Raw genomic sequence first — 22,150 nt, 5'->3', positions numbered from 1 at the left:
ATATTATCACAAATACCTACTAAAGAATACTTTAATGAATAATATATGCATATTACACCTACTTTGTTTTTTACACCACCAACATTCAACAGCTGCCTAGATTCCTCTCAGGTCCATAAATTAAACTTCTGTCTATGGGGAAATTTTTCTGTCATAATCGAAGAGCAACGTGTTCAGTCTGAGAGCAGGATTTCATGTCTTATTCTCAAAACTTGTAATATTTTGCCTACGTTTTTATTTTGAAAGCAGGACTTCATGCCTTACACAAAACATCCGCCAGCAGTGTGCTACTAATTGCTAACTTTGTAATGGTTTTTGTGTGCGTCAGTGCCCGGCTGCTTCTGAGATAACAATTTCCCAAAAAATAAAAAATACACACAGCGTGGGGCAAATATACTGAAGAAGAATTCTTGTCTGATTTTGTGAGTGCAACATATAGATAGATATATATCATGTCGTGACTATTTTGTCTTTTTTTGTGAACAAAATCCTGCCTTAGATCAGTAGCTGTCAGCGATCAGTATCACACTGCTGGAGGATGTTTCGCGTAACATGGAACAGAAAGCTGACGTTGTTTCTCCCTACATCCAGTGGATGGTGCAGGTTGCTACAATCGGTAGTAGTCACACAAGGACACCTGCTAGAAAGAAACAAACGCACCCAGTACAATGCCTCCATCCCATCTGAGAGGTTGCCAGGCGACTGTGCCAAAAGGCAGTTTCATGTTCCGTAAGCAAGCAGAGAGTCCGAGCAGGGACTGTGAGCGGGAGGAGAAGTTTTGAGTACAAGCATTACAAGTTTTGAGAAGAACGACATGAAGTCCTGCTGTCAAAATGAAAATGTAAGCAGAAGTATTACAAGTTTTGAGAACAAAAGACATAAAATCCTGTTTTGAGACTGAAAATGTGTGCTCTTGGATTACGGCACAAAAACTCCACCGTGTACATCGTGCGTTTCAGTTGCAAAGAGCTCAAGTACCACTACAAGACTCTGCCTACGACCTCCGTGGTGATTGCTTTCTACAATGAGGCCTGGTCTACCCTGCTGAGGACGGTCCACAGTGTGCTGGAGACTTCTCCCGACATCCTCCTCAGAGAGGTGGTGCTGGTGGATGACTACAGTGACAGAGGTAGGCGATGGGACGCTTGATGGACAGGCAGCAAGGCTTCAGGGGAGAAAAGCCGGCTGATTGACAGTTACAGGAGACGAAAAGCTTGTTTTTGGTGCTCACGTGGAAGCACACGGATGGAGCGCACTCAATGGATTGTCAAATGAGCTGCGACTGAAAGGATGGGAAATGGCGGAGTGAGATAGATACACGCGAAGCAAGAGTAAAAGGTTTTGTAAGGGACAACTTTATAAGCGTTTTCTTGTCATGTATTTAACAGAAGAATAAAAAGGGCTGAGGCATGCTTACAGATGAACAATAACTGAATAAAATCATAACGACATCTGTGTTTCTAGGTGCAGCCGTTTTCTAAAGCGTTCATCCCAAGGGCTTTAACCCAAGAGGTGGTTTCCAAACATTTAGAATCATGAGCCTGTAGGTGAAGCAATCAGTCCCTGCCTCACCCTCTGCTCTAACACTGTTTACTCATGTTAGTTTACTCTGTGTCTTACTAATGTGTGTTAGGAAGATAAAGGCATTGGTCCTTCAGAAGCAAATTTTAGGATAAAAGCCAATGCACATCAGCCTCATTCCGAGTTTGACATCACTCATACATTTAGGCAGTATGTAATATTTACAAGACATTAAGTCTTATAGTGAAGTTAAACATTACATAGTATGGCTATACAAATTCTTTTTTTTTTCCATCTTTCTTCTGTGAGCTAATGCACGAGTTTCCAAGTCGTCATAGATATTAAAAGGACTTGGCGTTTACACAGACAGACACATTTCTGCATGGTTTGTTTTTCGCAACTGAAAGACTGGGGATCACACACTTAACAACTGCACCTGGGGAGGGATCACAGATTACAGGATTTCTCAACCACCAAAGGCAAATGAAAGCCTCAGACTTACCAGTAGTTGGTGTTAATAGAAGACAATTTCAGAATTTGGGCAGACTGTGTTTCTGCACCACTCTCCCATTTAATGAAAGAGATGCAATCTATAATACTTTGAGTTTATCCCGCAAGTGAATATAAACGGAGACATTTAACAACATATGTGCCACTCAGTCCACCAAACTGAAAACATTAGTGTGCAGCCCTTTAATTAGCCTATTTATGTGTATATTCAGAGACATACTCGGATAACAGGCTTCGCTGTGAGACAGTTGCAGCTTTTGCACCAATGGCTGCTGGAGATCGGCTGCTAGATTCTCTTCAGCAGTCGAGATTTTATCCCAGCTTTAAGATTCTGAACTCAAACTATTTGCAGCGTTAAAGGTTATAAGCGTTCACTTTTATTTGAATTTCTTGAAGATCACCTGAAGGAGCCACTGGAGAGGTACCTCTCCGGGTTGAGGAAGGTGCATTTGATCCGGGCCACGAAGAGGGAGGGGCTGGTCCGGGCCCGGCTGCTAGGGGCATCCATCGCCACTGGCGACGTGCTGACTTTTCTGGATTGCCACTGCGAGTGCCACGAGGGCTGGCTCGAGCCGCTGCTCAAGAGGTGAGAAATTGCTTTTCAGGAAACGCTAGCACTCTTCAGTTTGAGTATTTCACTCTAGTGTTGACTTTAAAGATCGCGTTTTCAAGTTCAGCTGTTGCCAAGCATTGCGTCGACGTGCATCGCACATAAGCCGAGGCTACAAATGCTGAAGTGTTTCAGTATTTGCATATATGTGCCACTTGTCCCCCATGCAGGTAAACAATAAAGAAGGAAGCAAAGAAAATCAGAACGATATCTCCACAAGCACAGCTATGCAGTGCCTCGCGGATGCGCTTCACGCACCTTGGAATGCATTTTCATTTTCTCACATTACTAAAACTAATTTTTGCAGTTGTAGCTGGACAAGTATGCCACTTCTCTTGACCCGCTGGGGTTTCATTTTTGCTTTTAAAACCGATCTGATGGAATGCTGGAAAGGACTCTTGATGTGTGCAAGATGTAAAAAAAGAGTTAGCCTTTCACCAAAGCTGCTCAAACCTAAAATGCCGCAAGCACAGATGTCCCCAACACAGATTTCATCGTCCACATTTCTAAAAATGATACATGGATGGTAAGGTAGTTTTAACAGCAAGGCAATTCAAATAACAAACCAAATGAGAGAGCAAAAGAAGAAAAGTAATCTAATAATGTTTATCCAAAGCATATAAACTAGATACTCCTGTTCAGGGTTGCTAGATAAGTATAAATAAGTATCTCTGTACTTTCTAAGTATGTTCTACATTTCTAAACATAATGAGTACTCCACAGTTTCTAAGTAATAATAAGTATTAAGTGTTCCTGTTCTGGCAGAATTCCTTTTAATTCCTTTTCTGGGCTGCGCGGATAGGAGTCTTTGCATAACAATCCAAAAAGTAATCTAAGAAGTATAACACTGGTCCAAATAGTGAGTACTCCACAATTTCTAAAATTACCAACACACTGGAATAATCTAAAAAGTATAGCATTGGTCTAAATAGTGAGTATTTAGATTCTAAGTTTGTTCTAGTTTTTTTTCTGGGTTAAATAGTGAGTACTCCACAGTTTCTAACAAGTAATGAATAAACTCGACAAACAGCCAAGCAAGAGCTCATCTTTGCTCAAGGAAAGATGAGCACAAGTAGCAACTTGGAAGATGTGACCAGGTTCGGCAACTTTATTAGTTCCACCCTGTGTGTATTTTTATTTTTTTGGGAACTGCTTTTATAGCAGGAACTGTTACAGATGAGTTCATTCTGCCAGAGCTGCAACGTTACAACTGACCAACTGACACAACTTCTGCTACAAGATGAGCTGAATAAAAACAACTAACTGTACGTGCAACATCATTGTTTGTTTGGTTTTTGTGTGCATCAGTGCCCGGCTGCTTCTGAGGGAACAATTCCCAAAAGAAAAAAGAAAAAAAAACGAAAAAATATGCACAGCGTGGTTCAAATAAAGTTGTCGTAAGTGCAATATCCATCCATTACAAGTTTTGAGAACAAAAGACATGAAATCCTGCTTTTAGCCTGAACATGTGTGCTCTTGGATTATGGCAGAAAAATTCCCCCATACGGCAGACTTAAAATTTCTACCCACCCTAAAGTCTCAACCGGTACATCTCTTATTTCCAGCCATCCAAACTGGTGTGGTCGTTCCCATCGGGCCAAAAACTAGCAACTTCTCCAAGATCAATTCCGTTCCCCTAGTGAGTTCTAGCATCCAAAGTTTGCCTGCGAAATAATCTCATCCAACTTGCGCCTCTGTCTCACACCATCAGTCTGAGTGTTTGCTAGTTTGGCTCAGTCCATCACAAATTTGTCGATAGGCCGGGTGACCGCAAGCTCCAGAGAAAAAAAAGCGTCTGTCTTCACCGAGAAGATAAAGGGATCCTGAAACACTTGGAAGCTGAATCGGTATAATAGCACTTTGCACCAATCTGAAGGTGGAATAACCCGAGTGTCAGATCAAGATCAATAAATATATCTGTGGTTGTGGTCACATGCTTATTTAGTTAATGATTTAGATATGTGCTTTTTGATTAAAATGCGATAAATTGCAATGAATTAATTACTGACCCTGAAATTAACTCAATTTAAAATTGTAATCATGTCCCACCACTCAGTCATGACCAACTGCAGTACGGGAAGCGCGTTTAGATGGTTTTCTTTTGGACGTTAGCTTTCCCCTCCTTTCTCCAGGATCAAAGAGGAGCCCAAAGCCGTGGTGTGCCCCGTCATTGATGTGATAGACTGGAACACCTTCCAGTATTTAGGCAACCCCGGCGAACCTCAGATTGGTGGGTTTGACTGGCGGCTGGTCTTCACCTGGCACCCGGTCCCACAGTACGAACAGAAACGCCGTCACTCGCCCACTGATGTCATCAGGTACTAGTTACAAAAAAAAAAAAACCCTCTGTGAGCAAAACAAGATCACAACTTTTTATTGTATTGATTCCATCCGTATTTTTATTTTTTATTACTTTTTTTTAAATGTATTATTATATAAGAGGTGGATAGTGACACCAAGATTAACTTCTGCTTTTTTTTTTGTTGTTTTTTTTTAGATCTCCTACTATGGCAGGCGGTCTGTTTTCTGTGAGCAAAAGCTACTTCCATTACCTGGGGACATATGACACAGGAATGGAGGTTTGGGGAGGAGAAAACCTGGAGTTTTCTTTCAGAGTAAGAAGCAATCTAGTGTATATCTTCGCGTTATCATACATCATACATTACACGAATGCATAGTGCTCAGCTGAATTATCACTCTGCACTTGTGGAGTTTGCAAAATGCTAACACTGTTTATAGCAGTAATTCACAGCATGCGGCACTGAACAGACGTTTGGAGCTGGATTAAATTAACTGTAAGCCATGTGACAAATTCTTCTGCAAACCGCAGTGATCACATTGACACTACGCTACAAGAGAAAACAGAGCGAAGACCTTAAATGATTTGATTGCCGTGAAGAATTTCTTTGCTGGAGTAAATACAACGTCCCAAAAGAGTAGTAACCAAAAATATGTCTCTGTAGTGGCAACAATAGCCTTTTATTTCTGTTTGTTTCCGAGCTCCTCCACAACGTTTGCCCTTTGTGTAGCCTGATTGATTCACAGCTGAGAGGCTAACCAAATCCTCGTGGTGCTGCGGTTCTCGTCTCTTAGATTTGGCAATGCGGGGGCAGCCTGGAGATCCACCCGTGCTCCCACGTGGGTCACGTGTTCCCCAAAAAGGCCCCTTACTCACGGAGCAAAGCGTTGGCAAACAGCGTGAGGGCGGCAGAGGTGTGGATGGATGAGTACAAGGAGCTCTTTTACCATCGCAACCCCCATGCTCGACGGGTGAGTCCACACAAGTCATAAGAGGGTGTTTGATGGGTGTCAAGCGGAGCCGATGTCTCCCTTTAAAAAAGGAATCGAGGCACATTTAGACGGGATTAATCGTTCAATTCCGAAAGTCGCATGCTTGCTTGTTTTTTATTTTTTTACTGCGTCGACATGCGGATGCAATAAGTGACACCCACGCCTGCTTGTACGTTTCGCTCAAACTACACACGTACAAGCGCGGCCGCTCCCCCGCTGCGGTGTAAAAAGCTCCCCCTGATTAAGTGACTCTCAGGATACATGAGCGACACACACTCAAGGTGACAGGAGTGCCGGGGCATTCCGGTGTGTGATTACCACCTTTTCCGTGTCACTCTGTGCCAGCGGGTGTCACCCACCTGTCCTTGACAGGGTGATATCAGTGCTAACCAGTGGGGTGCCCTGTCTTAATGTGTGTGTGTGCGTGTGCGTGAAGTGTGTGACAGTGTAGTTAAGAGGAGAAGCTCTCGAAGCACAGATCAGGTGGCGCTCATCTCCCTGAGCGGAGGAAACCTTGCTGAAAGGGAGTATTGCTCAAAGCAAGCAATGCTGCGTTCCTTTTTACCATGAAGGGAGACGTTGGGTTTGTGTGTTTTAATATTTTAAACCTTCTGTGATTCATTTGTCATAATTTAAAGCATAAATCGACGTGATGTAACTTTGGTTTAAGATGCAGCTATGCTTTGCTTTTTCATACCACAAAAAAATGGAATATATATTTCCTTTAGGCAAAATAATTTTTTAAATAGGTGATGGCTTTAAATGCAATTACGCGAACAATAAAAAAATGTCCCGAGTATTTTGAGTTTTACATTTCTGAATGGAAAATCATTCATTTCCTCCAGCTCGGTATCTGAATCCTGATGCTGCGTTAAAATTAAGTAAAACAATACCTTGTGCTTGAAAACTTAGTAGCTTTACGAGTCATTAAAAATGCAGCAAACAAGACCCAGATCCAGTAGCAGGGTTCAGATCAGGACTTCTGTCAGAAAAACAGACGCTGCATTGTTGTCTTAAAGCCCTGCAGCCACTTTTGAAACATGGTGGTAGCAGCATCATGCTGCAGGGATAGTTTTTTTTTTCTTCTTTTTTTTAATTTTTTTTAGCAGGAACAGAAAAGCTGGTCAGAGTTGTCAAAAGGACTTCAGCTTTAACTTTCTGCTACAATTGCAGTGAATGACGGTCTTAGAAAGTATTTACTCGGGGGAGCTGATTACAAAACTTGAGACATTCTTCAGATTTATTTGTACATTTTTGAACACTCTGTAGTTTTTCTTTTACATTTAGCTCTACTTTGTGTTAGTCTGTCACATGAAAATCCAAATTAACCCTTTCATGCATAGTGGTCACTACTGTAAGGCATTTTTTTGTGCTTCTTGTGGATTTTTATGTTATAAATGCACACAGACCACTGAAGTGGACACTAATGCATCATAAAATACACTATCAACTACTTTCCATCAGCTGCAAATGCAAGAAATTATATTTGTTAAATCCAATATGGCCGACAGACAAAAAAAGCATGCCGACCGACCCGGTCCCTCCTTCTACTGTAGAGGACGCTTGCAGGTAAAAAAAAAATATTGTGACATCAGATAACTCCTAAAGAACAATACTACTGATGTTTTTTTTTCAAATAACAACTTTGTATTTGGAGAAAATGACAACTGATCACCTAATAAAAAAATAAATCAAAAAATTATCAAATTTTTTTTCCCCTACCAATTTGTTTTTATTGTCTTAAGAAAATAAAAACAAATTGGAAAAAAAATCCTGACACAAAGGATCATAATTCATGCATGAAAGGGTTAAGACGCATTTATGTTTGTGGTTAAGGTACAAAAAATAAATAAATAAATAAAAGTGTTTGCTTTTCCAACACAAATGCGAATATCAAGCACATCGTCAAAGTATCGTAGCTTGTTGTGGAAAGAGGAGCGCTCTTTCCCTCAGACACGACTCTTGCACTGGGTCATTCCAGCTCCACCAGCCCTTGTTGTTGTTCCCTTGTCTGTAGCGGTGCTAGCACTTGATAAAAGACCACCTCTTTTAGGAATCTGTCTCATGACCGGATAAACTGATAAAGAGCTAATTAGAGCTGTGTTTGGGCACACGGCCAGCATCCATCATTCTGCAGCGCTCTTCTAGCTTCTTCTTCTTCCAGCAGTGAAGGTGTGGTGAGCATATGCTCACTGGCAAAGCGTGAGTGTTTGCTTTCTTGTAATAATCAGCTAATCTTTATCAGAGTGGCGATGCCTGTTTGTTAAAGATATTTACATAAGCAGATCGCTGTCGGCGTGTAAAACACACAGATACATCCTTATGTTCTGTAACCGGAATTTAGGAGTGTCTTACTAGTAAAATATTTGGCTTTATTGTATGTGTGTGTATGTGTGATTAATGTTTGACATATTAAAGAAAATGGACAGAGTTATGAAACAACTACAGAGGGTGCTGTTGTCTTGGCTAAGCTATGACGCAGCAGGTGTGAGTGAAGCATGAACTCTGAATTTATCAAAGTTGTTTCTAATTAGGTCAGTAAAGCTTAACTGTTATGTTTTATTTTTTATTTTTTCTAGGAGGCCTTTGGAGACGTGACGCAGAGGATGAAACTGAGAGAGAGCCTGGGGTGTAAAAACTTTAAGTGGTATCTGGATAACGTCTATCCCGACATTTTCGTCCCACACGATCGACCGGGCATGTTTGGAATGGTTAGTGCACTGTACGGCCAGAAATATTCAAAATGAGTGAATTTGCATGTTTCAATCACTTTCTTTGCTCCTTCTGTAAAGAAATCTTTCACCCACACATGCAGACCGCCACTCAAATGCATGTTAAAACAAATACTTTTAGGCAAAATTTTGCTTGTAGGAATAAGAGAAATATTGAGTTAAGTGTGTTTGAACCTTTGCAATATACCTTTATGTGACTTTTCTTTTGCTAGTTGAAGAGTCGGGGAAAGACCAACTACTGCTTTGACTATAATCCTGGGGAGGACCAGGTGCTGGAAGGTCATAGGGTCATACTCTATCCATGTCACGGCATGGGTCAGAACCAGGTGAGGCCTGTCAGACAGTTTAACTCTTCAGGCTCTGTATGGCCCCCAATGAGGTTTATTCTACTTTGTAGTGCAATCCTGGGCTAACTTACATTTTGTGTCATAGTTAAAAAAATTGCAGACAGCACTACACTCCCTTTACACTGATCTTCTAAAGAGATGCGTTCTCTTTAATTTCTCTTTTTAAAACAAATGTCGAAGTCAGTCAAAACCAAACACAAACGATAATCTTCAGGTCAGCCATGCTAACCCTGTTCTTCTGCACAGATGTAGTTGTTTAATCTTAATCCTTCTGGAGACATGACTGCTTATGTCTAGTGAACAGAGTCTCACACAGCCTGTATTTTAATAACCACTGGCTTATTTGATGTCGTTTAACTCTATAACTTTTTAAAGATGTCTCTCCACTCAAATCATGGCTTTGTAATCTTAGCTTTTAGATTTAGCATCTTGTACCTGTAGTTAAATGTTGCTGTCAGTATTAAGATAACATAAGTTCTTGCGTTTCTAGTTCTCGTAGCTCCAAACTATTTAGCTCCTTGGTTTAGTGACCGTTTTTCTTATAACCGTTTTTCTGTCCTCTGAACCTTGAAACAGTCGCTCCCTCCTCATTTCTTACATTTATAAACAACGGACTTACCTTTTCCAGGTTCTATAATTCATCCACAGTGTTGATCCATAGTGGGAGACTGTCTAGTTCTCAATTGCATTTCCTCTGTCAGTTGTCAGTAAACCAGGGAGCTCTGTGAGATTTAGCAGCGCTGCCAGAAACACCCCTCTGTGGACACGCGCCGATGTCATTTTTGTCGAAAATGGCTTCTGTAGTTGTTGGATTGTCAGCCTTTCGGGAGTGCCCTGCATAGCTCCACTCTACATTCGTAGTCTGTAACCAGCGATGCTGGTTTTTGATCTCCACAAACACACACACACACACGCACACACACACACACACACACACACACACACACAGACAAATTCTGTTGCACAGTGTTTACTTCTAACTGCTTCTTTGTTTGTGTCTTGCGTCTGTGATGGGTTCTCCCAACAGTTTTTTGAATATTCGGTCGACGGGGAAATATGCTATAACACCAGAGATCCTGCTGGATGTGTTGTGCCTGACAACATCAGCACTTACCTGACTGTCCTTCAGTGCGTGAAACGAGGACAACCTATTCCCATGGACCAGAAATTTATCTTTCGAAAGGTACTGCAAAACCATGTTGGGGCCAAATTTATTTCCAATTTGTGTGTCTGTATGTTTTAACTTAAAACAAACAAACAAACAAAAAAACCACCGGTAAAGGTATTTTTTTTAGGTTTCTAGATTATCCAATAATGTTAGAAATCTGTACTGTCTAGTAAAAGTTTTTACTTCGTAAACTTAATCATATTTTGTCACGCTACAAAATGACATGTATTTTATTAGGATTAGTCAGCAGAAAATAACAGTGAAAAGGGTGAGATGCATGGTTTTCAAATTGTTTTTACAAATCAATTTTATTTGTGTGCTCGGGGTGTTGGGCCCTCTTACTCTTATAACCCCATATAAAGTCTGTTTAGTGAGAACAGTCCACCTATGTGTACTTTAATCTCAGTATAAGTCAGCTATTTCGTGGAGGCCTCAGAGGTTTATTAGAGAACATCGGTGAACAAATAGCATAATAAACAAGCCAGAAAGGTTAGGGATAAAGTTATAGTGACACCTAAAGCAGGGCTACGTTATAACACCAATCCATTAGCCGTAAATGGGCAGAGCGTGACACGACTCAAAAGTTAGAAATCCAAAAGTTTGTGGCACAACTTTGCCTCCTTCCATGTCGAATAGGAAGGGACACGAATCTGTTAACGTGAGGACGCCAGCAACGTTTGACATGTGGGAAAATTCATTGCAAAACGTTGAAACTCCCTATCCAATCAGACAAAGATCTCTAGATGAACAGAACAGAGATATATCTCTGAAAAGATTTTTCAAACGTTTGCAGTAAAAGGTCAGTCTGTACAGTATTGACTCACCAGAAGCTGAATACAGACATATGCCCATTTTTCAGATTTCTGTGTCTGAAGGAACAATTAAAAAGTCTCATTGTCCTTTTAGTTATGCACTCCTTAGGCATAAAACCCTGCAAGATGCACTGAAGTGTGTGTTTGTAACATTTTAAACAGTAGAAAGTTGCAGCTATAAAGTAGAAATGAACAGATCCATGCTTGTGTTGGATCTCGGCTGATCAGGAGTGACTTTCCCCGAGCAAAACAAAAAACAAAATTCCCGCCTGGCTCACGGTGGAAAAGCAACAGCGAGCTGCGTATTTACCACACGCCGCCGGAAGCTGTTCAGCATGTGCCCAATGTAGTCGCCGGATGTCAGTGTCTGACAGCCTGCCATGCCATCTAAATGTAAATGGATCTGAAAAGGTGAAATGTATGTAGGAAGAGTGAAAGACGCTGGAAAGTGGGGAAGTTTTGGGAGAGGCGCTGATATATCCTAGGAAAAGGTTTGCTGGATTTGCATTTCACCCGGGCCAGCTTGTGTTGTTCTCTGTTGTTGTTCTGTTTTTCGCAAAGTACAAAAGGTTCACATTTTAACTGCATTTTTGCCACACGAGTACTTTGCAAACCTTTGCGTTGTAGATATGAGTTTTTTTGTTGTTTTTTTCCAGGATGGGAGTCTGTTCCATGTCCAGACCCAGAAGTGTATTGAAGCAGTGGACCAGACCGACGATGGGACACCAGCCCCGGCTATGAAGCCCTGCTCTGACATCCCTCACCAAAAGTGGTTTTTTGAGGAGAAGCTGTAAACACTTAGCATATGTGGAGCATCTCACCAGCTGAGGATTCCTCTCTGATCCCCCTTCCTAATCAAACATCCTCATCTTCCATGCAATTACAGCAAAGTTCATATTTTCTAAGGCGTCTTGTGCACAAAACAAGACAATAGGAATTCTGACTATTCTTCAAAGTGACTTGGTTCAAGACTTAGTGATTATCTAAATTACTTACGGTGGCATTCTGTTGGAGAGACTGTTTTAGCTCCCTTTGCTTTTTGCAAACAGAAATAAGGACACAGAAACTTGTGCATCGATCCGACGGAAATCACGCGTTTGTGAATCTGCCAAAAGAGCTTCTTGTGTGGCTGGCTGATGGTTTTTTTTTTTTTTTTTTTTTGAGCACATCATCAGGGCTTCTTTCTTGATATTTGGATTTTCTCCTGTAGAGGGGGCTAACACTCCTCTCTGCGTTTGATCCTTTCTGTCGGCGTGTCCTCGCTTCATCATGTGCCAGCGAGGACAAATGATTGGGCGTTTTAATAGGAACCTTTTGAAAAGGTTGACTGCTCGGTGCTTCATTATAGCAGCAAGTTGAAAGCAAAGTCATAGATCGCAGGTGTTAGGCGGGAACCTAACCATAACGCTGAAAAACACGGGAAACCGCACTGTTACTCTGCTTCGATTTCACATTTCATGTGAAGTGAAAATGTCATGGGTCATTTTTGAACAGTCCCACTCAAAAGTTTTCATGCACTCATCGTTCACATTGAATGCCATTTATCCTTTTATTTAAACCGTTGTTTTACCAGGGTCGACTATAACATGACCTGCAACTTCACCGGCTTGAAAACACGAGAGTCAGACTTTGAATTTATTTAGGATTTTCCCTATTCCCAATCGAAAAACACAGGCTCAAATTTATACATTCTCCTCAATTAACATTTGAGTAAATGTCCCTTAGCAGGTCGCACACAAACATTGTAAGCCTTTGTTGCCCCTGATGAGCTTCTGGCACAACTCGGGTATTGGACCACTTCCTCTTTCATTAAAAATGATGGAGCTCATTTAAGTTGCTCGGTTTCCTGGCGTGAACTCGGCTTTTAATCATAGTTTATAAATTTTTAAAACGGTTGAGTTTGAGGCCATAGAAGAAGCGCAACAGTCGCATGTTCCATCCCCTCTCAAACCAGTTTTGATGTGTGTTAGGGATCTTTTCCTGCTGGAATCACTAGTAGTGAAATGTGTTGTGGTACCTGGAGCCAAAGAAAGAAAAAGAAAAAAAACAGCAAAGGAAAGCAGGAGTTCACACAGAACAGCACTTAGTGCCGCCACCGTTTTTGCTATTAATTTCAGTGTATTTAGGCCTTTTTGGCCAAACAGCTTAACATTTGTCTCGTTTGAACATGGATATTCAAACGAGACAAACTCTTCCTTCAGAGAGCCTTTACTTTGTCCATTTAGGCTGCTGTGAATTTCCATTTAGCCAGAAGATCTTCCAGGTTATGACTGGCTGGAGTCTCGGAGATTCCTGGGTTAATCCAGAACAATCCCAACCATTTTCAGTTCATCACAAGGGGGAGCTTGGGTCAGATGGTCACACAGTTGGATGTTCCAGCAGCATAATGATCCCAACCTAGTGTCAAACCTGGTTTTAGAATAAATAAAAAGAATAAACATTAAGCTGCTTGAATTCAATCTTGTAAAGAAGAAAAAAAGAACTATGACTTAAAACCAGCTACGAGCAAGGAAGCCGACCAATTTATATAAATTCCACCAAGAAATATTAATTTAGAGTTGTCAACAAGAACATTTGTCTAGATGTTTGTGGGTTGTAATATATTTAAACCTGCACACTATAGGTCAAAAACTTTGGTAACAAGATGCAATTCCCACAAAAATCACCAGTATACGTCGCAAGAGATGAACATGATTCTTATGTAAAGAATGGGACATTTGACAGGTTTATAAATGCTTTATTTGGACTTTTCTTTCTTCTATGCAACTTCTTCTCACTTTAATAGCAGTATTTTAGTATCTGCTACTTTTGCACCGAAGCTAATCTAAGCAAAGTCTGATCTTTGCTTAGATCAGACTTTATGCTGAAATCCATAAAACTCCTACTGGTTTCCCAGAAAAGCATTGCAAACAATAAACTTAAAGTTGCCGCCAACCTTTTGACCTGAATGTATCCACATTGTGTCCCGGAGTGAATTTGCAAAAAAAAATAATAATAAAAAATTTTTTTTAAATCCACAATAAAATTCTAACTTATTCGGCTAGTTCTTGTTTTGATTAGCTCAATTTTGAATCACATAACCGTCACAGCCTGACAGGGAAACGTTTTTAAGCGAGATCAAATTAATTGATGTGAATTGATATGAATTGATGTGAACTTCTGAGTGAGACTGTACATTCCCGTTTAATGGCTGAAATAACACATGCAGCTATCTATGCAGGTTTGTGTTCATAAAGAGTTTCTTTAAAGCTTCTCGTCGGATTTTGCCGTAACGAGTCAAGTCGTCTGGTGTCGGTTGCAGACCAACGTCGTTCTGCACAGAGATCAGAGCAGCTGTGTTCCAACTCACTCACCCATGTGCCTTTTTTATAAATAAAATAAAAGTTTATGTTACATAATTTAATATCAGTGGAGGAAAAATGCCTTCGAGTGAGATAAGTCAGTGTTGCTAAGATCGCAGGAAAAGAAATTGGCTGCACGCCAAACGCTTGCACAGGCGTGGGGTTCTTCCACTGCTAGCACGTTTTTTACTCTGGCGGGTCACCCTGATGTGAATACTGACGCCGCTTCAGCGTTCATCCGTCAGAATAGACTTCCTTACTTGTGTGGGTCTCCCTCAGGCCATGCGGAGGGAAACGGCAGAGGAGTAGACAGTTGTTGGTGTCTCCAGAGTGCCGCCACGCCAGATGGCTTCCTGATTGATTTTCTAGGCTGCTCCCACTTCTTTATCACATTTCCCCCCCCCCTCCTCTGTATGTCACAGGACTTTATATTTTGCACCTGTACATACACATTCTGGAGGGGGAGGGAAAAAAAAAAAAAAAAAAAACGAAATCAGGAGTACATTTTTGATAATAGAGCTGAGTGAATGAAGCAATCTGTGACCTCTTCCATACCATTAACCTTCACAGGCTCTTTCACTGTCGGCCTCAAATGACTGCTGTTAGAAACTAATGGCAAGAGACCATCATGCTGGAAAAAGATTTTCGATATTGATTCAAGAGTGTTTGCTTACAAGAGTCTAAATGGAAGCGATTTTCAAAGCACTGACGCCGGGGAACCGAGCCGGACTAGAAGCTCGCGCGAAAATGAAATGAATAAAAGCGAAGAAGCACGTGCTGCTGTTACAGGAAGTTGACGACGTCCGTTCGGTGCGGCCAAACGTCGCGCGAGCCCAAAGACGCAGCGTCGGATATTCGCTGCCATGCACTTACACTTAAAGAGTTTTTATTGCACTGTGCAGAGCATTGGAAGAATGAACTGAGACATAGCTGTGGTGAGCTGGAGGGAAGCACAAAATAAGCACACAAGCTTATTGAAATATGGATGTAATTACTGGGCTTCAGTTCCCTGTAGTCCATAAGAAGGCTTTTTGTTAGGATTATGAGCAGTACACTGCTAAGTGCTAAGTGAAGTGGACCAAATGACCGGTGGGGACGGTGTCATTCATAGTAGGAAGCAAGAAACATTTATTTTTTTTGTCACGATTGTATGATGTGAGATGGTAAAACATCCAATGTGAGGTGATCAAGTTTAATAATATGACCCTACCGTTTCAGTTCATGAGGTTCATCGCTAGCATAATGTCCGGTTTGCCTATTCTATTGCTGTGGTTTATCAATGGACATTTTTATCGACCGTTTTTTTTATTTTTAAATAAGACGCACTACAAGTAAGTAAGCGGTCTTTGGTATTTCCTGATATTCTCTTGGCTTTCTGAGTAATAGAGCTGATTTACCAGAAAATACTCAAACTGCTCCTTTAATTGATTTATCACATAAAGGGGGAGGGAAAGAAGTTATTTATTGTACCTGTGTTGCCATCTGTTTTCAAACCATTCGAGTGTTATCTTGGATGCTGATTTGACGTGCTACAGGTTTCAACTGCACCGTTTCGCCACTTCAACATTATATGTCTGTGATGTTATGTTTCTTTTACATGGCAGCCAAACCTGTGTCGTCAACATATTCCAGGATTTGTCTAAGCGATGTTATAATGTTGTCGTATTAGACCGTGTGCTGTTTCACAATAATGCAGAGGTTCCTATTTGTAATGAAAATAACTTGCAGCGGGAGGTGTTTTTTTTTTTTATGCTATTGCTGACAACCATGAAGGTGTAAAATTCCTCAAAAATAAATTTTATTACAGTAACAAACGCACACTGATAACCTTCAATTTGAGTTCATGTTGTGGGCGAGAAAAAAAATACATATTTTTTAAGCAGACAAATGCTACAATTATTAATAGCATCATACATATGTAAATTAAAGAGAAGATTTTTTTTTATTATTATTATTATCTTAGCAGGGCTGCACAGTGGCGCAGTTGGTAGAGCTGTTGCCTTGCAGCAAGAAGGTTCTGGGTTTAATTCCTGGCCCCGGTCTTTCTGCATGGAGTTTGCATGTTCTCCCTGTGCATGCGTGGGTTTTCTCCGGGCACTCCGGTTTCCTCCCACAGTCCAAAAACATGACTGTTAGGTTAATTGGTCTGTCTAAATTGCCCCTACGTGTGAGTGTGCGTGTGTGTGTGTATGGTTGTTTGTCCTGTGTGTCTCTGCGTTGCCCTGTGACAGACTGGCGACCTGTCCAGGGTGACCCCGCCTCTCGCCCAGTACGCTAGCTGGAGATAGGCACCAGCAACCCTCCTGACCCCACTAAGGGACAAGGGTGTAAAGAAAATGGATGGATGGATTATTATCTTAGCATCAAGCCATTATTTCTAGTTTCCTGTAACTTAAAAATGATACAATGGAGAGTCCATCAAAATAACAAAGACAAGAGTACGTGCTTATAAGTATGTTTCGGGTGTGCAATAGAGCCATCTGCTGCCTCTGTTTGCTTTAGCGAGAGACAATTAAAAACAGTTTTCTATATTCTACTCATAGTTAACTTTTGGGAAATGTTATATGACTACACCAAATGTAAGATTAGGACATTTAAAGGTATTTCAGTTTAATCAAGAAGTCTTAATCTAATGTTAAGATTGTTATAAGACTCAACTGGCAAAACGGAAAACGAGTAAGAACAGGATGTGTTTCAAAATATTGTGAGGTTTGTGCATTTTTTGAATGGCTAGGTCATGAAAGTACATACAGAGTAATAAACTGAAATGCACTTCTTATTTATGGGCAGTAATCAATAACGTGACAGCGAGTCGAGAATATGCTACTGCTACTAGAAATTAATTTTAGAGGTCTACACAAAACGTAGATTTTTTTCTGTACTTCCTGTTGAAAGCATGTATCGGCATTTGAAACACAGGCCCTACTACTTTTAATTTCTATGTTTGTCAGTATTGTCAATTAAACAGTGACTCATCTGCATCCACAATGATTTAAAAAGACTCATTTCACCCACATTAAACTGCCGGAGATGTGAATCAAGATGCTCAGGGGATAATGAGGGAAGGGGAGCTAAGTTTCTCCAACCATATCTGATTGGATTGGTCACCAGCTGCTGAATGAGATGGTGAAACGTTGTGCCAGAGCCAAGCTTCTCTCGGTTTCCTGTGAAGCTGACAGTCGAGGCCTGCAATCAGTCTCAGTTACTCGCTGGAGATTTTTGCCTGTTTATTTTGTCTGGGCTTTGTTTATTGCGCGACATGTTTCTTCAGCATTTTGTAGAAGACGTAAAACACGTATATTCTTCTACTAGGCCGTGTCTTTCGCTTGAAGAAACAGCAGCGAGGAACATTTGTGCCCCGCCGAAAGCGCCGCATGCATCAAGCCGGCTTCTTTCTCGCACAGGATGACAGGTTTTGATGCAAAACAAGCCAAAAAGAAAAAAAAAAATCTACACATTACACGGCGCCGCTCGGCTGCTTGCTTAGAAGAAACGAGAAGCACTGCAGAGGTCTGCGATGCCACTCTCCCTTTTTTTGCACACTCTCCTCTTCATCATTCATACACAGGTTTGCAAAATATGCAGCAAAAAAAAAAAGAAAAAAAGTGGGGTTGAGAAATCCTGCAAATGCATTCACAGAAACCCTGCATGTTGTCGCAGTCTACTCACAGATTGTAGGCGTAGTTTTTGATCCAGTGAATAGATGCTGCACACTACAGTTTCTTTCTCTCTCTCTCTCTCGCTCTCACACACCCCATATGTGTCTTTAATGGTAATGCAAAACAAGGCTCCCCGCGGAGAGAGTCATTGGAGATGCTTAGGCTTCAGTTGTCAGGGAGCTGAAGAACCATAGGAGGAACTGAACACGCATACACATACACACACACACACACACACACAGCAACTGGAAGTCATTTCCACACTGTTGTCGGTTTGGTTTATGTAATCCCCCAATACCCAGAACAGCTCAGGAGCTGTAGCTGTTGGCAGCATACTCTAGATGACACACTTTCACTTTTAGGAGGGACTAAAGACGGAGCACAGAACATGTGAGGCCTAGATACAGAGATACAATTACATTTCTTATGCACCGTGTCTGATTGACGCCTGATTAGCGTGGATCGTTTGGCGAATTGAGCCTTCCATCAGTCATCAAATCAGCAACAATTAACTGTTCTTGAGCAGTTACGTCGGAACAATACCGCTGCTGTCTTTTCCGGATGACATGTACTTCCATTCGGCGGATTTAAATAGAACTCAAGTTTTTTATTTTTATTATCAGTGAGCAAGATAGAGCTTAAAATAATCTGCTCCAGCACTGCAGGGAAACACAATTGTGGGGGAAAAAAACCCATGCCACATATGATGAATATTACTTTGCACTTATTAAAACGTCAAGCTAAGAGCAGCAAAAACATCATTTTGTTCTTACTGAACCACAAATGGCAGCTTTTTTTTTTTTTTTTACTAGACTTTAATTTAAGAAGTAGTTCCTAAGTGTTAAGTGGAATCAAAATTGTGCAAAGTTTGAAGCAGATTTATAAATACAAATATGAAAAATATGCTGTGCATTTCTATTCAAACTGTTTACCTTGATGAAGATGTGTGTGAGATGGTGTCAGGGCGGCAGGTGGCGCTAGACTTTTTTTGTTATCGGTCATCTTGACCAACAACATAAAACAATATCGGTCATGTACTATTTTTATCCGAGAAATTACAATCATATTAACATCGGCTATTTAGCCGTATTTTATGCGGTTTAGCTAACATTCACCGTGAATCCAGATCCCATCTACATTTTTCTCCGCAGTGACAAAAACCACTGACGGTGGCCTCGATAACTTTTAATAAATTAAATTAAGCGACTTCACTTAAATTAGCATCACTTCACCCGCTGGGGTCTGAACACACTTCCTCCTGGTTCCCATCTGCAGAAAAATCTGCCCTAATCCATCAGTCAGTTGGATCTGTCTGATCCAAACAGATTAACTGAACTCTGTGAGTGTTTTACCCAGTGCGTGGTCCGGTTACACTTTTACCAGGATTTTTTTTTTTTTCCCGTGGTTCCGCTTCTCCGAAAACAGACAGATGTTACGTTTGCAGCGCTCCTCCAGAACGACGACGATACGTGAAGGGTAAAACTCGCTACATTTACCTCGTTATGTACGCGAGGTGAAGGAGCGTAAGGCGCTGAAGTGTATGGGAGAACATCATCGGCGCGCCGCCTCCTCCAGACGGGGTTTTGGCGCCCCCTGTGGTGCTGCGCCCCTATGCGTTGCATACCCTGCATACCCACTTTTTGCGTCACTGAATGCGCTTCCTAACCAGACGCTCCAAAGCGTTATTTAACAATATGAGGTGTTGTTTAATYTATTTTTAACATTGTATTTTCATACATTTATGCTAGGGCTGCCCAAGTCTAGTTTTCCAGAGCTACCATCTGCAACTTTAGATGCGTTCCTTCTCTAACACACCTGGATCATTGACTCATTATAAGCCTCTACAGAACTGAGTTGCTGGTGATGAGGGAAGTCAACCTTTTGTCTGGGGTGTGTTTTAGGAGGGATGCATCTAAAAGTTGCAGTCTGGAGGACTGCACCTGTGCACTCCTGATTTGTAACGTCAATGTGGCCCGTTGAGGGTGGCCAATATGCTGAAGTGGCCCTCGGTGAAATTGAGTTTAACACCCCTGAGCTAAGCAGACGACCCTGGAGCAGAGACGCACCGCCCTGGAGAAGACAAAGACCGCGCTGGAGCAGAGAAACAACGCTCTTGGGCAGAGAAACACTGCCCTGGAGCAGACGAACACCGCCCAGGAGCAAATAGATGAAACTCTGGAGGGGATAAAAGACGCCCTGGAGCAGATTAACGACGGCCTGGAGCAGAAGAACTACAACCTGGAGCAGAGAAACACCACCCTGGAGCATGAAATGGCCACTCTGCAGGACACACAAAACAAGCTTACACATTGAAATACCACCCTGGAGAACAGACTCACCACAGTGGAGCAGAAATACATGGCCCTGGAAATGGAAATGATCACCCTGGAGAAGAGAAACATTGCCCTCAAGCAGACAAACATCACCCAGGAGCAGATCTAGGGGAGATAAATGCCAACCTGGTGCAGATTAACAACTCTCTGGAGCAGAGAATCACTGTAGTGGAGCAGGGTTACACGACCCTGGAGCAGAGAAACTCCACCCTGGAGAAGAGAAACTCTGCCCTGGAGAAGAGATACGCTGCCCTGGGGCAGAGAAACGCCACCCTGGACCAGAGATACGTCGAAATGAAGCAGAGAAACACCGACCTGGACCAGAGATACGTTGCCCTGGAGCAGAGAAACCCCWTCCTGGAGCAGAGAAACGCCRYCCTGGACGAGGAAACGACCAAACTGTTGGAGGATATCAMYGGACTGGAGGAGGATTATGACAATCTGCTGGAGMAAACMAACGAGCTGCTGGAGAAAAACGACATCCTCGAACAGGAAAACAACATCTTGGAGGAAGAAAACGATGCCTTGAAGGTGAATCGCATCATCCTGCAGCAGAGAAGCCTCACCTTCCAGCAGCAAAATACCATGTTGGAGCAGCAAAACACCGCCTTGGAGCGTATGAGGACCGAACTGGAGCTTGAAATTCAACAGCTGAACAGTAGGCTGAGGGACAGAGAGGAGCAGCAGAGCCAGCAGTCATCTGAAGAAGAAACCCACGAAGAAAGCCAGTCAGTTACAGACCAGTCACAGGAGCAGCCATCTGTATTCAAACGTGTGGTCAGGGGCTTCACCAATACACTTGTTAAAATGTATAAAACAGGCACACTGAGGTATTGGGTTCAACTTTAGTACTCAGTAAATAAAGAAGTGTCATGAGAGCTCCAAGCTTCACGCTTGATTGTCGGGGGCAGAAAAGCTTGAGGGCAGCAGGACTGCGGTGTCAGCGGAGCTTGACACTTGGGGGCTGATGGTGGAAGAGCAAATCACTTAAAAGATGTTTGCAGGAGAGCTTGAGGCCCGCAGGACTGCGGTGCTATGGGAACTTGACGCCATCGAACTCAGGTCTCCTTCGTCACCAGAAAATCAGACTCGCTGGTCTCTCAGCCAACCTCCAGGGCTTTGTTGCGGGTCCTATCGGTTTCCCGGCCTGCTTCCATGGCTTCATAGAAAGGCTTGCTGGTTGCTATATGGATGGTTGATTGATGCTTGGCTGTCTATGGTTTAGTGAATTGACTTTTGAGAGAATGGCTACATTGGAACGGTTTAGATCAAAGTGTATAAGAAAAGCCCTCTCAAAGTATCCCAAATAAAACATTTGTGGCAAAACTTGCAAAGCCACAGATTTATTTTACTGAAGGGCAAAAATTTCAGTTTCTACGTGTACATAATACCTGCACCCATTTTGCAGAAAAGGGAGTCTTGATTCAGAGGGCTAAATACAAAGGCATGTGTAACCCACAAGAAGGGTTACTTTAAATACCTTTAATAGTAGATGGCAAGTTAAGTCAATTTACCTAATACCAACACTACAAAAGTATAAGTAAGTTGGGCCTGATCAGGAGATTCTAAATTTGGGGGAGCCTAGCTGTGAACAACAGAGGAGAGCACACAATGTATATAAAAAAGTAGAATTCAATTTAAAAAAAAGTAGAATTTAAATTTGTGGATTCACATTGTACAAATAAACAAAAATTGCGCGCTTTAAAAAAAAATAAATAAAAAAAACAGTCTTTTATGTGTCTGTCAAATGTTCTTTCAAAGTTTGTTTAGTCTTTCCAATATGTCTGTGAAATATTTTTTTTATGTTTCACGGCTGGTGACCAGTC

The 22,150-nt window shown here is 41.7% G+C and overlaps 1 protein-coding gene across 1 annotated transcript in view; it reads left to right on the top strand.

Moving 5' to 3' along the window:
* galnt12 (UDP-N-acetyl-alpha-D-galactosamine:polypeptide N-acetylgalactosaminyltransferase 12) overlaps positions 1-12,819 on the top strand; it is a 14,604-nt gene extending 1,785 nt beyond the window's left edge. The window contains exons 2-10 of the mRNA XM_008421808.2: positions 960-1,129; positions 2,428-2,617; positions 4,774-4,959; positions 5,139-5,256; positions 5,735-5,911; positions 8,512-8,643; positions 8,877-8,990; positions 10,039-10,194; positions 11,648-12,819. Of these exons, the coding sequence (XP_008420030.1) occupies positions 960-1,129; positions 2,428-2,617; positions 4,774-4,959; positions 5,139-5,256; positions 5,735-5,911; positions 8,512-8,643; positions 8,877-8,990; positions 10,039-10,194; positions 11,648-11,785 (1,381 nt within the window). The 3' untranslated portion in view covers positions 11,786-12,819. The remainder of the gene's footprint in view (positions 1-959; positions 1,130-2,427; positions 2,618-4,773; positions 4,960-5,138; positions 5,257-5,734; positions 5,912-8,511; positions 8,644-8,876; positions 8,991-10,038; positions 10,195-11,647) is intronic.
* The last annotated feature ends 9,331 nt before the right edge of the window (positions 12,820-22,150 follow it).

The sequence above is a fragment of the Poecilia reticulata genome, linkage group LG11 (genome assembly GCF_000633615.1).
Source record: "Poecilia reticulata strain Guanapo linkage group LG11, Guppy_female_1.0+MT, whole genome shotgun sequence".
Lineage (NCBI taxonomy): Eukaryota > Metazoa > Chordata > Actinopteri > Cyprinodontiformes > Poeciliidae > Poecilia > Poecilia reticulata.
This window is presented reverse-complemented; position numbering and strand designations above follow the sequence as displayed.